Genomic DNA, 14,728 nt, shown 5'->3' on the forward strand with positions numbered 1-14,728 from the left:
TACTGTCCTACTGTCCACTACTGTCCACTACTGTACTACTGTCCACTACTGTCCACTACTGTCCTCTACTGTCCTCTACTGTCCACTACTGTCCACTACTGTCCACTACTGTCCACTACTGTCCTACTGTCCACTACTGTCCTACTGTCCACTACTGTCCTACTGTCCACTACTGTCCTGCTGTCACAGAATGCTTTTTCTTTCTTTCTTTCTTTCTTTCTTTCTTTCTTTCTTTCTTTCTTTCTTTCTTTCTTTCTTTCTTTCTTTCTTTCTTTCTTTCTTTTTTCTTCTTTCTTTCTTTTCTTTCTTTCTTTCTTTCTTTCTTTCTTTCTTTCTTTCTCTCTTTCTCTCTTTCTCTCTTTCTTTCTCTCTTTCTTTCTTTCTCTCTTTCTTTCTCTCTTTCTCTCTTTCTCTCTTTCTCTCTTTCTCTCTTTCTCTCTTTCTCTCTTTCTTTTCTTGTTTCTGTAATGTTGTGAGGTGACGAAGGGGGTGCAGTGTTAGTGGATAAACAGTATGGTTCTGAAACCAACACTACTGTATACTAGTTCTGGTTTCTCTCAGTGAAATTCACTCCAATGGAAAACTACACTACCAGTCATTCAAGGGTTTTTCTTTATTTTTACTATTTTTTACATTGTAGAATAATAGTGAAGACATCAAAACTATGAAACAACACATATGGAATCATGTAGTAACCAAAAAAGTGTTAAACAAATCAAAATATATTTTATATTTGAGATTCTTCAAATAGCCACCCTTTGCCTTGATGACAGCTTTGCACACTCTTGGCATTCTCTCAACCAGCTTCACCTGAAATGCTTTTCCAACAGTCTTGAAGGAGTTCCCACATATGCTTAGCACTTGTTGGCTGCTTTTCCTTCACTCTGCCATCCGACTCATCCCAAACCATCTCAATTGGGTTGAGATCGGGGGATTGTGGAGGCCAGGCCATCTGATGCAGCACTCCACCACTCTCCTTCTTGGTAAAATAGCCCTTACACAGCCTGGAGGTGTGTTGGTTCATTGTCCTGTTGAAAAACAAATGACAATCCCACTAATCCCAAACCAGATGGGATGGCGTATTGTTGCAGAATGCTGTGGTAGCCATGCTGGTTAAGTGTGCCTTGAATTCTAAATAAATCACAGACAGTGTCACCAGCAAAGCACCCGCACACCATAACATCTCCTCCTCCATGCTTTACGGTGGGAACTACACATGCGGAGATCATCTCACAAAGACACAGCGGTTTGAACAAAAAATCTCCAATTTGAACTCCAGACCAATGGACACATTTCCACCGGTCTAATGTCCATTACTCGTGTTTCTTGGCTCAAGCAAGTCTCTTCTTCTTATTGGTGTCTTTAGTAGTGGTTTCTTTGCAACAATTCGACCATGAAGGCCTGATTCACACTGTCCCCTCTGAACAGTTGATGTTGAGATGTCTGTTACATGAACTCTGTGAAGCATTTATTTGGGCTGCAATTTCTGAGGCTGGTAACTTTAATGAACTTATCCTCTGCAGCAGAGGTAACTCTGGGTCTTCCATTCCTGTCGCAGTCCTCATGAGAGCCAGTTTCATCATAGCTCTTGATGGTTTTTTGCGTCTGCACTTGAAGAAACGTTCAAAGTTCTTGAAATGTTCAGTATTGACTGACCTTCATGTCTAAAAGTAATGATGGACTGTTGTGTCTCTTTGCTTATTTGAGCTGTTCTTTCCATAATATGGGCTTGGTCTTTTACCAAATAGGGCTATCTTCTGTATACCCCCCTACCTTGTCACAACACAACTGATTGGCTCAAACGCATTAAGAAGGAAATCAATTCCACAAATTAACTTTTAAAAAGGCACACCTGTTAATTGAAATACATTCCAGGCGACTACCTCATGAAGCTGGTTGAGAGAATGCCAAGAGTGTGCAAAGCTGTCATCAAGGCAAAGGGTGGCTATTTGAAGAATCTCAAATATAAAATATATTTTGATTTGTTTAATACTTCTTTGGTTACTACATGATTCCATATGTGTTATTTCATAGTTTTAATGTCTTCACTATTATTTTACAATGTAAAAAATTGTTAAAATAAAGAAAAACACTTGAATGAGTAGGTGTGTCCAAACTTTTGACTGAGACTGTAGGTTAATCATTTTGTGACTTCTGCTCTCCTCTTGCTTCCAATGTAGCAGCTTGACTCTCTCTCTCCTTTCTCTCTCCTTTCTCTCTCGCTCTCTCTCTCCCCTCCCCCCACGCACACAGAGGAAGGGGACTTGCTGTGGGGTTTCTGAAGGTTGGCTATAAGAAGTTATTTCTGCTTGTGAGTCCCACTTTATTTACTTGGGTTTTTCCCCCAATGTATTTGATGCAACATATGCAAAAGTTTGTTTCCATTAATGCAATAGTGTGTTCCCTGTTTGCAACGTTTCTTTAGTAAGGGGTGTTTCAGCTCATTCCAGTGTAGGGCTGTGACAGTCTTGGAATTCTGGATGATGGTAATTAACCAGCCAAATGACCACGGTCACTGTAATAACTGTTCGAATAGCAAAAACAAAAAGCATATGTCCTCCACTCCTGAGTGCATGTGCTGCCATAGAAATGGAATGAATAGAACGGGCGTCCCCATTCAAGTCAATGATGGCATAATGGGTGTACTGGCAGTCATTGCAAGTGTACACATAGGAGCAAAGCAGGAAGTAAAATATGCGTTGTGATTTGTTGATTAAACTCAACTGAAATACATTCCATTGCATGAGGCACATCATTTAACATCATTTAAATGAACATTCTACATTACCATGGAAATGATTGCATCACAATACCAGGCAGCAATAGATCTATGTTCAAAGTGTACAGGTTAAGAAGAGGATTCTAATATTCCATAACCCTTTGTGCCACTATTCAACAAGGGACTAGTGATGGGAAGTTTGTCTCTTTTTACTGACTCTGATCTTTTCGAGTCTTTAAGTCAAAAGAACGAATCTTTCGACTCGTTTCGTTTTTTTGAGGCTGTCATTTGAGTCAGTAATGCTCAGAGCACGCAGGACCCCTACCGGCGAACGATGAACTGAAACTCGACAGAGTCATGATTCTACAAGCCTCTCATTCACGTGTCGTTCTCCATAGGGGGCTTATTGTAGCTCTCATTTGTGACTGAGACTTGTGAACGTGTGCTTTAAACAATGTCCATTTGTTGATTGCCAGGCATACAAATAAGATTATTTCTTGATACATTTGAAACGAGGTCTAGTTGTGTCCGCAACCGGATTAGATTGTGAATGATTCTTGGTGGAATGCATTGCTTGACTGCCGTGAGGGTGAAAAGCACGATGTCGTTTTGGTTCTACAAAGCTGTGTCCATCATAACATTCAATAATCAATTAATTGCATTAATTCTTGCACCATGCAATTAATATGATGAGTTCTAATAATGTATTTTTATTCTCTATGCGCCTGACCTATTTTCCTGATGACCTATTTTTGTGCGCGCATTTGACAGCTGGTGGTCGAAGCGCGTCTCTGGAGGTCAAAGGAACTGCACGTCACTACAAGGGACAAGTTTACGCATTTGGAATGATGGCGTGAATTGTAGCAGCACAGAAAGTTTGCCTTCAAGGTGAAAAACAAGCACAATCATAGTGAATTGTAGCTAAATACTCAGCGAACACATAGCTTAACTATAGCCTCCGTAAACAATGTTATCGCCACTGTTAATGCAATGCATTGGTCAAATGAATGCGTTATTTTAGGTGACTTAATAAGAATTGGCTAGATAAATCCTCTGCTAAGGATAGAAAAACTACTGAAAATAGGTATTTTATTCAATGAATTAAACAACGAACGAGAATCAACCCACACATTTATAAGGGGACTTTGCTGGGTTGGCTCTTGGTGACACGTCCTGACAGGATTATAAATTCAGGTGTTCTTCCAGAATGTTTCAGTGATCATTCCATCATCTACTGGGTTTGGTAAATGAACATACCTAAAGCACCACTCAAATTATTGATTAATTTAAGACGATGTAAAAATGTAAATATGGTGATTTCATTGATGACTTGATATCCATAAACTGGCAAAGATTCGAACTTATCCCAACAGCCCAAAATGCATGGGATCACTTTCTCAATGAATTCACAAAGGTATGTGATTAAACATGCACCTTGGAGAACAGTGAATGTTAAGGGACCTGCCCTGGGTTAGCTCTGTTGAGATAAAGGGATACATACAGGCTGGGCTAAGCACTGTAGAACCAAAGATCCAACTGATTGGGAGTTCTATAGAAAATGATGAAACGCCAGTAAAACTAGAAATGCACAAGCCTCGTTCTATATGGATAGTCTTACAAATAATGTAAAAAAAAATTGTTTATCCACATCAGTTCTGGAAATACACAAATAACTTTTAAATAAGTCAAATAATCAACCTATTCAGCAAATAATCCTAAATGGCCGTGTCGTTCAAGAGCCGGCAGATATAGCTAATGTTTTCATCAGCATTTCTCATCTATTAGCTCATCTACTACATCAGATAATAATTTCACCCACAATTCCATCAATGCCTTCAGAAAGTATTCACACACCTTAGCTTTATCCACATTTTGTTGTGTTACAGCCTGAATTTAAAATGGATTAAATAGAGATTGTGTCACTGGCCTACACACAATAGGCCCCATAATGTTAAAGTGGAATTATTATTATAATTTTTTAATTTTTTTTTACAAATTAATTACAAATGAAAAGCTGAAATGTCTTGACTACCTCATCTCTGTACCACACACAATTTCCTGTAAGGTCCCTCAGTCGAGCAGTGAATTTCAAACACAGATTCAACCACAAAGACCAGGGAGGTTTTCCAATGCCTCGAAAAGAAGGGTACCTATTGCTATATGGGTAAAAAATTAAATAAAAAAGCAGACATTGAAAATCCCTTTGAGCATGGAGAAGTTATTAATTACACTTTGGACGTCCTCCCGAGTGGCGCAGTGGTCTAAGGCACTGCATCGCAGTGCTAGCTGTGCCACTAGAGATCCTGGTTCGAATCCAGGCTCTGTCGTAGCCGGCCGCGACCGGGAGACCCATGGGCGGCGCACAACTGGCCTAGCGTCGCCCAGGGTAGGGGAGGGAATGGCCGGCAGGGATGTAGCTCAGTTGGTAGAGCATGGCATTTGCAACGCCAGGGTTGTGGGTTCGATTCCAGTATAAAAAATAAAAATGTATGCACTCACTAACTGTAAGTCGCTCTGGATAAGAGCGTCTGCTAAATGACTAAAATGTAAATGTAAATGTAATGGTGTATCAATACACCCAGTCATAGTTCTTAGCGATTAGTGCTTTTCTAGGTCGGTTCGGTTTCGGTTCGATTTATTTATTTAAAAATAATCACATTTTTCGATTTTGGATGAGATTCATTTCTATTTTTACATTCAGTGCATTATGAAATAATGACATAAATAATTTGAGCTTGTTAATGGAAATTCCAAATCCAAAAATGTTGAACATTCAATTGCCAAAATATTGAAAATATTCCTTGGTCTCTGTCAGGTCCACATTGGGTAGACCTCAATAGAAATGTTGAAAATTACTATGAAATAATAAAATATCAGTCGTTTTTATTTGATTACTGAATTATGTTTAATTCCTTAACGTCATCATCTCATTTCTGCTCAGGCAGTAGCAGCCAAACAGCCAGACAACGTTATGTCTGTGCTCCCCATACTGTACTGTCTTTAGTCATCCTATTTAGCTAGGCTCGCCTGCCTAAGCATGCTGTAGAGCTGTCTGACTAAATCATTTGACTAGTAGATAAGGTCTACTTTCACCAAATGTCTCTATCCCTTTCTCTCGTCTTTGTGTAGTGTACATTCCTCTCTCATGCGGTCTATGTGGTCTGTGTGTATCTAACCTAACGTAGCAGGCGTAAAAGTGTATCCATCTTATGCATCCATGGATTATGGTCATTGTAGTTAATTACCACGTTTCTACGCTGAACTAGATTTTGAATATTTGCTCAGTGAACACTACAACTCGCTTCAGCCCAGCGTCCCACATAGTTCTTAAATCGATTTTTCTCTTGAATTATTTGATTTCTCTCTAGAGAAACGGCGCGTTGGGGCTCACAAAAAAAAAAACGAACTAAATGGAATTCAAGTAATTGAACCGATGTCGGTCAATTAGTTGTTTTAATAAAAATAAAATAAAATGTTGGTTAATTTCTCACCACTACTCAGTCACTACAAAGATACAGGCGTCCTTCTTAACTCAGTTGCCGGAGAGGAAGGAAACCACTAAGGGATTTCACCATGAGGCCAATTGTGACTTTAAAATAGTTAGTTTAATGGCTGTGATAGGAGAAAACTGAGGATGGATCAACAACATTGTAGTTACCCCACAATACTAACCTAAATGACAGAGTGAAAGGAAGGAATCCTGTACAGAATACAAATATTCCAAAACATACATCCTGTTTTGCAATAAGGCACTAAAGTAAAACTGCAGAAAATGTGGCACACAAATAAACTTTATGTCCTGAATACAAAGCATTATGTTTGTGGCAAATCCAACACAACACATCACTGAGTACCACTCTGCATCATGTTATGGGTATGCTTGTCATTGGCAAGACTAGGGAGTTTTTTTTTTTTTTTAGGATAAAAGATTGATGAGGGTTTTTATTTATTTAATCCATTTTAGAATAAGGCTGTAACGTAACAAAATGTGGAAAAAGGGGAAGGGGTCTGAATACTTTCCGAATGCACTGTATATTCAAATCGGACTTTAGTAACCACATTATGGGGCCTGTTACAATATATAAATCATGACGTATTTGACTGATATCCACTTTGTTAGATCAGATTTGTTGAATGTGCGCCAGTCCGGCATCCTTCTACGTTTCATTGATCTCTTTACCGCATCTATTGCGAGTGTACCCATGAGTTGACCAGTCAAATGGCCAGCGCTAGAGGTTCCAAGACCGATCTATTCATTCTATTTCTATGAGTGCTGCTGCATTGTGGTCATTCAGTCAGCTGTTTGTTTGACAAAAAAATATATATATATATATATTTTCATGACAGTCTTCATCCATAACCGTCGGTTACACGGTTATACAGTAATAGTACCAGGCCTATTCAGATGTACTGGTTTCCCTAAGTATGATGCTTTTGATTACTCGTAATTTCCCCTGAAGGGATTAATCAAGTTGAATTGGATTCAGTTGAGAATTTATTTGAATTGTGAATTGAATTGCATTACATTGCGTTGAATCAAAATCATTGTAATGTCTCCCTAGGACCAGCGAGGGGCGCATGTCGAGACAGAGCCTCTGTGTGTCTTGGATTTCTTTGTGACAGAGAACCTTCAGCGGCACGGCTACGGACTGGAGCTATTTAGCTTCATGCTGCAGGTGAGACAGACACCAAGCCTTTACCTGGGACGGAAGCAGGGTTGGGGTTTACCTGGGACGGAAGCAGGGTTGGGGTTTACCTGGGACGGAAGCAGGGTTGGGGTTTACCTGGGACGGAAGCAGGGTTGGGGTTTACCTGGGACAGATGCAGGGTTGGGGTTTACCTGGGACGGATCCAGGGTTGGGGTTTACCTGGGACGGATCCAGGGTTGGGGTTTACCTGGGACGGATCCAGGGTTGGGGTTTACCTGGGATGGATGCAGGGTTGGGGTTTACCTGGGATGGATGCAGGGTTGGGGTTTACCTGGGACGGAAGCAGGGTTGGGGTTTACCTGGGATGGATGCAGGGTTGGGGTTTACCTGGGACGGAAGCAGGGTTGGGGTTTACCTGGGACGGATCCAGGGTTGGGGTTTACCTGGGATGGATGCAGGGTTGGGGTTTACCTGGGACAGATGCAGGGTTGGGGTTTACCTGGGACAGATGCAGGGTTGGGGTTTACCTGGGACGGATGCAGGGTTGGGGTTTACCTGGGACGGATGCAGGGTTGGGGTTTACCTGGGATGGAAGCAGGGTTGGGGTTTACCTGGGATGAATGCAGGGTTGGGGTTTACCTGGGATGAATGCAGGGTTGGGGTTTACCTGGGATGGAAGCAGGGTTGGGGTTTACCTGGGATGAATGCAGGGTTGGGGTTTACCTGGGATGGAAGCAGGGTTGGGGTTTACCTTGTACGGTTGCAGGGTTGGGGTTTATCTGGGATGGATGCAGGGTTGTAAATTGTAATTTGAAATCCAATTCAATTATTTAAAACATTTCATTTATTAGTAATGATTTCTCAATAAACTGTAAAGGAGATATTTATTTTTAAATGTATTTGTCCGATAAGAAACTCTCGTTTTCATTAAAGTTGTTTTGTTACTAAACTAAATTTGCTAAAGTTTGCACTAATGAATACACCCCTGCTCTCATCATTGTTGAGCACAGCGTTCTGTTTGGTTTGACCCGGGGTTGATTCATTACGCCACTTCTGTTGCAAAACGTTTTGCAACAGAAACCTTTTACCCCAAAGCTGTTGAGTTCCATTTTGTTCTTAAACGGAAGTTGTAGTTCAGTAGTGTCTCTCTTAAAAAAATAAGGGTCTGGAAGAAGTTGGAAGGGACCCCGCGGACTTCCCTCCACTTTAGAGCATGGAAGAATCGATCATTTATAGATGTGCAGCTTGTGCCAAAACACTTCGTAGACTATTCAGATTGGAATGGCAACGCGTGGAAAACATACAATTTAAAATGAACTACAACTTCTGTTTAAGAACCCAACAGCTTTTATGTCACGTTGAAGAGCGTTTGGAGTAAACAGTTTCTGTTGCCATGCATTTTGCAACAGATGAAATGTTTTGCAATAGAATCAGTGTAATGAATACACCCCAGGCTATGAAAACTAGAGCACACAGACTGTAATGTGGTGGAGGCGGGGGCAAAGTCACTGGATTAGAAATTGTGTTGCTAGAGATTACAGAGTGTTGCCAAGAGGGTGTTCTCCAAATGTCTGTTTTCTCGCTGAGACGTGTGGTAATTGCTCAGTTTGTTTTCTTCCCCCATGTTCAGCACAAAAAGGTGGAGCCAGTGCTGATGGCTTACGACAGGCCCTCCCCTAAGTTCATCTCTTTTCTGGAGAAGCATTACTGTCTGAAAAACAGTGTACCTCAGGTATGATTTGAGGGCGGTCTCTCCTGTGATTGCACCACCACTGCTTTTAATTTCCCAACACCGTGTCGTCACTCTGGTAAATGACTATACAGGTCTGACACCAACAGCCTGATATAATGAAAATAGATATGAAAATATCATAAACGAACTGTTTCTGACTGAGATAAGACAGGAGGTGAAGGGGGATGGGCTAAATATAGAATGACTGGTGCAATTAAGATATGATTTTATATTAATATGACGCAGGCAGGATGGTACTATTAGATAAAAGTAGATGTAATTTTCCATGAGTCCCCTGGCCATAACAAACTGAGATACAGTCAGCTATCAAACTGAGATACAGTCAGCTATCAAACTGAGATACAGTCAGCTATCAAACTGAGATACAGTCAGCTATCAAACTGAGATACAGCCAGCCATCATCAGTCATGTGACTCCAGTCATCTCCAGACGACTAAAGCAAAAATAGGTAAATTAAATAGTCCTATTTAAAAACCTTTTTGTAAGCAGAGATGGAATTATACAGAAACAACAACATTTTTTAGGAGTATTCAATCAATAAATCAGTTCAACGCATTTAAACCCGTTTATAAACATGTATAATTTCTTATAATGATGAAAGTTCAAAGTTTTAGCCTCACGTTTTATCTGATGAGACAATATTTCACTTGAGATCAAAATACTACCTCAGGTTGTTATAAGGGTGTTGTTAAAGAAAGGTGAGGATAGACAAGAGCCTGTCCCTATGGGGCCCTGGTCAAAAGTAGTGCACTATAAAGGGAATAGTGTGCCAGTTGGGACTGAACCGATGAGTCACCTTCTGTTTGTCATTACACCACAGTGTGTCCTCCAGACTGAGAGAACCTCCAAAGCCTTACTCATCAGGCTGGCCCTAAAGTTAATGCTTCTGTTAATAACCTCCAAAGCCTTACTCATCAGGCTGGCCCTAAAGTTAATGCTTCTGTTAATAACCTCCAAAGCCTTACTCATCAGGCTGGCCCTAAAGTTAATGCTTCTGTTAATAACCTCCACAGTCTTACTCATCAGGCTGGCCCTAAAGTTAATGCTTCTGTTAATAACCTCCAAAGCCTTACTCATCAGGCTGGCCCTAAAGTTAATGCTTCTGTTAATAACCTCCAAAGCCTTACTCATCAGGCTGGCCCTAAAGTTAATGCTTCTGTTAATAACCTCCACAGTCTTACTCATCAGGCTGGCCCTAAAGTTAATGCTTCTGTTAATAACCTCCAAAGCCTTACTCATCAGGCTGGCCCTAAAGTTAATGATTCTGTTAATAACCTCCACAGCCTTACTCATCAGGCTGGCCCTAAAGTTAATGATTCTGTTAATAACCTCCAAAGCCTTACTCATCAGGCTGGCCCTAAAGTTAATGCTTCTGTTAATAACCTCCACAGCAATACTCATCAGGCTGGCCCTAAAGTTAGTGATTATGTTAATAACCTCCACAGCCTTACTCATCAGGCTGGCCCTAAAGTTAATGCTTCTGTTAATAACCTCCACAGCCTTACTCATCAGGCTGGCCCTAAAGTTAATGATTCTGTTAATAACCTCCAAAGCCTTACTCATCAGGCTGTCCCTAAAGTTAATGATTCTGTTAATAACCTCCACAGCCTTACTCATCAGGCTGGCCCTAAAGTTAATGCTTCTGTTAATAACCTCCACAGCAATACTCATCAGGCTGGCCCTAAAGTTAGTGATTATGTTAATAACCTCCAAAGCCTTACTCATCAGGCTGGCCCTAAAGTTAATGCTTCTGTTAATAACCTCCACAGCCTTACTCATCAGGCTGGCCCTAAAGTTAATGATTCTGTTAATAACCTCCACAGCCTTACTCATCAGGCTGGCCCTAAAGTTAATGATTATGTTAATAACCTCCACAGCCTTACTCATCAGGCTGGCCCTAAGGTTAATGATTCTGTTAATAACCTCCACAGCCTTACTCATCAGGCTGGCCCTAAGGTTAATGATTATGTTAATAACCTCCACAGCCTTACTCATCAGGCTGGCCCTAAGGTTAATGATTATGTTAATAACCTCCACAGCCTTACTCATCAGGCTGGCCCTAAGGTTAATGATTCTGTTAATAACCTCCACAGCCTTACTCATCAGGCTGGCCCTAAAGTTAGTGATTATGTTAATAACCTCCAAAGCCTTACTCATCAGGCTGGCCCTAAGGTTAATGATTATGTTAATAACCTCCACAGCCTTACTCATCAGGCTGGCCCTAAGGTTAATGATTATGTTAATAACCTCCACAGCCTTACTCATCAGGCTGGCCCTAAGGTTAATGATTATGTTAATAACCTCCACAGCCTTACTCATCAGGCTGGCCCTAAGGTTAATGATTCTGTTAATAACCTCCACAGCCTTACTCATCAGGCTGGCCCTAAGGTTAATGATTATGTTAATAACCTCCACAGCCTTACTCATCAGGCTGGCCCTAAGGTTAATGATTCTGTTAATAACCTCCACAGCCTTACTCATCAGGCTGGCCCTAAGGTTAATGATTATGTTAATAACCTCCACAGCCTTACTCATCAGGCTGGCCCTAAAGTTAATGCTTCTGTTAATAACCTCCACAGCCTTACTCATCAGGCTGGCCATAAGGTTAATGATTCTGTTAAACAGACTAAATACATTACCTGGATGTCATGTATCTATTATATACCTGGTGATTTATTTATTTTCCTTAGTGTCATCTCTCTCTCTCTCGGTCTGTCTCTCTCTCTCTCTCTCTCTCTCTCTCTCTCTCTGACCCTGTTCCCCCCCACCCCTCTCTCTCTAGGTTAATAACTTTGTGGTGTTTGACGGTTTCTTCGCCAACAGATCAGGTAATATTCCATCTCTGTGCCTGCCTATATCTCTTAATTATATCTGTAATTTTGGATGAGTAGTGTTGTGTAACTGGCTATGTCCCAAATGGTTCCCTTTCCCCTATATAGTGCACTACTTTTGACCAGAGCCCTATGGGTCCTGGTCAAGAGTAGTGCACTAAATAGGGAATAGAGTGCCATTTGGACGCATCAACAGTGGTGTCTTCATGCCTGTGGTGGTGTGGTGACTGGTAATAGCAGCAGGGTTTGGACTAGCATGGGTGTCCACACCCTCACGGGGACCTGCTAGTGTCACTTCTAATGCAGAGTAGGCTGCCTCTCTCTGTTCCCACTAAAACACACTGGTGTTTGCAGCTGATTTAAGGCGTCCGCATTCTTCCCAGCCAAAACAGTTTGGAAGAGTTTGTGCATACAGCGCCTTCGGAAAGTATTCAGAACCCTTTACTTTTTACACATTTTCTTACGTTACAGCCTTATTCTAAAATGGATAAAACATTTTTTCCCCTTCAGCAATCTACACACAATACCTCATAATGACAAAGCGAAAACAGGTTTTTATAATTTTTTTACATTTATTAAAAATAGAAAACGGATACGTTATTCACAGAAGTATTCAGACCCTTTGCTAGGAGACTTGAAATTGACCTCCGGTGCATCCTGTTTCCATTGATCATCCTTGAGATGTTTCTACAACTTGATTGGAGTCCACCTGTGGTAAATTCAATTGTTTGGATATGATTTGGAAAGGCACACACCTGTCTATATAAGGTCCCACTGTTGACAGTGCATGTCAGAGCAAAAACAAAGCCATGAGGTGGAAGGAATTGTCCGTAGAGCTCAGAGACAGGATTCTGTCGAGGCACAGATCTGAGGAAGGGTACCAAAACATTTCTGCAGCATTGAAGGTCCCCAAGAACTCAGTGGCCTCCAACATTCTTACATGGAAGAAGTTTGTAACCACCAAGACTCTTCCTAGAGCTGGCTGCCCGGCCAAATTGAGCAATCGGGGGTGAAGGGCCTTGGTCAGGGAGGTGAACAAGAACCCGATGGTCACTCTGACAGAGCTCTAGAGTTCTTTGTGGAGATAGCAGAACCTTCCAGAAGGACAACCATCTCTGCAGCACTCCACCAATCAGGCCTTTATGCTAGGCCAGACAGAAGCCACTCCTCAGTAAAGGGCACATGACAGCCCACTTGGAGTTTGCCAAAAGGCAACTAGACTCTCAGACCATGAGAAACAAGATTCTCTGGTCTGATGAAACTAAGATTGAAACTTTTTTGCCTTAATGCCAAGCGTCACGTCTGGAGGAAAGTCGGGATCAAGGCAAAGATGAACGGAGTACAAAGTATAAAGAGATCCTTGATGAAAACCTGCTCCAGAGCGCTCAGGACCTCAGACTGGGGCGAAGGTTCACCTTCCAACAGGACAACGACCCTAAGCACACAGCCAAGACAACGCAGGAGTGGCTTCGGGACAAGTCTCTGAATGTGCTTGAGTGGCCCAGCCAGAGCCCAGACTTGAACCCAATCTAACATCTCTGGAGAGACCTGAAAATAGCTGTGCAGCGACGCTCCCCAACCAACCTGACAGAGCTTGAGAGGATCTGCAGAGAAGAATGGGAGAAGCTCCCCAAATACAGGTGTGCCAAGCTTGTAGCGTCATACCCAAGAAGACTCGATGCTGTAATCGCTGCCAAAGGTGCTTCAACAAAGTACTGAGTAAAGGGTCTGAATACCTATGTAAATGTGATATTTCAGTTTTTTTATTTTTTTTATTTGCAAAAATTTCTAAAAACCTGTTTTTGCTTTGGGATATTGTGTGTAAATTGATGCAGGAAAAAAACTTTCATTTTTAGAATAAGGCTGTAACGTAAGAAAATGTGGAAAAAGTCAAGGGGTTTGAATACTTTCCGAAGGTACCATATTTTTTCCGGCTGTTCAGGCACACAAAACATTTTCTGGAGGCAAGCCGAAGTCGGAAGCCAAAGTCTACACCCCTTCGTCTGTGATTGGTCAACAGTAGGGATTCTTCAATAAAGTCTTTGCTGTCATTCAACGAGAGACGACTCGTTTTTCACGCACATTTGTTCATTGAGAAATACTGCACCAAACATATTAGATAGATGTAAAATTGCGCAACTAATATCTCCTCTGCAAAAATTTCATAATTAATGACAGATTTCTTGAGTTATCTTAGATAAATTCTGACTATTTTGAGGACGTGGTGTCTCAAAATGGACAAACAGTATATTGCCTATTTTTTCTTGTTTTTCAAGCAAAGGTATTTTATACTCGTTCGGTTCACCTAGCCGAGTTTGGCTAGGTGCCAGCCGAACTGAAGCATGTGGAGGCCTTATGCCCCCTTGACTTTTTACAGCCTAAATTCAAAATGGATTAAAAATAATAATAAATCACCCATCTACATAACTACCCCATAATGACAAGTGAAACAGTTTTGTTTTTAGAAGTTTTAGCAAATTTATAGAAAATTTAAAGATCTATTTTACATAAGTATTCACACACCTGAATCAATACTTTGTAGAAGCACCTTTGGCGGCGATTACAGCTTTGAGTATGTCTGTATCAGCATTGCACATCTGGATTTGGGCATTATCACCCATTCTTCCTTGGCAGATTTTCTCAAGCTCTGTTAAATTAGATGGGGAGTGGCGGTGAACAGCAATTTTCAAGTCTTTCCACAGATTTTCAATGGGATTCAAGTCTGTGCTTTGGCTGGGCCACTCAAGGACTTTCACATTCTTGTTCTGAAGCCATT

The 14,728-nt window shown here is 41.2% G+C and overlaps 1 protein-coding gene across 4 annotated transcripts in view; it reads left to right on the forward strand.

Annotated features, from left to right (window-relative positions):
* LOC121572234 (alpha-tubulin N-acetyltransferase 1) overlaps nt 1-14,728 on the forward strand; it is a 40,771-nt gene that overhangs the window by 12,939 nt on the left and 13,104 nt on the right. For all 4 annotated transcript variants that reach the window (XM_041884182.2, XM_041884180.2, XM_041884183.2 and 1 more), the window contains exons 4-7: nt 2,254-2,311; nt 7,282-7,395; nt 8,999-9,100; nt 11,904-11,949. In XM_041884182.2, coding sequence (XP_041740116.1) covers nt 2,254-2,311; nt 7,282-7,395; nt 8,999-9,100; nt 11,904-11,949 — 320 coding nt within the window. The remainder of the gene's footprint in view (nt 1-2,253; nt 2,312-7,281; nt 7,396-8,998; nt 9,101-11,903; nt 11,950-14,728) is intronic.

Source organism: Coregonus clupeaformis, chromosome 8 (genome assembly GCF_020615455.1).
Source record: "Coregonus clupeaformis isolate EN_2021a chromosome 8, ASM2061545v1, whole genome shotgun sequence".
In the NCBI taxonomy this organism is placed as follows: Eukaryota; Metazoa; Chordata; class Actinopteri; order Salmoniformes; family Salmonidae; genus Coregonus; species Coregonus clupeaformis.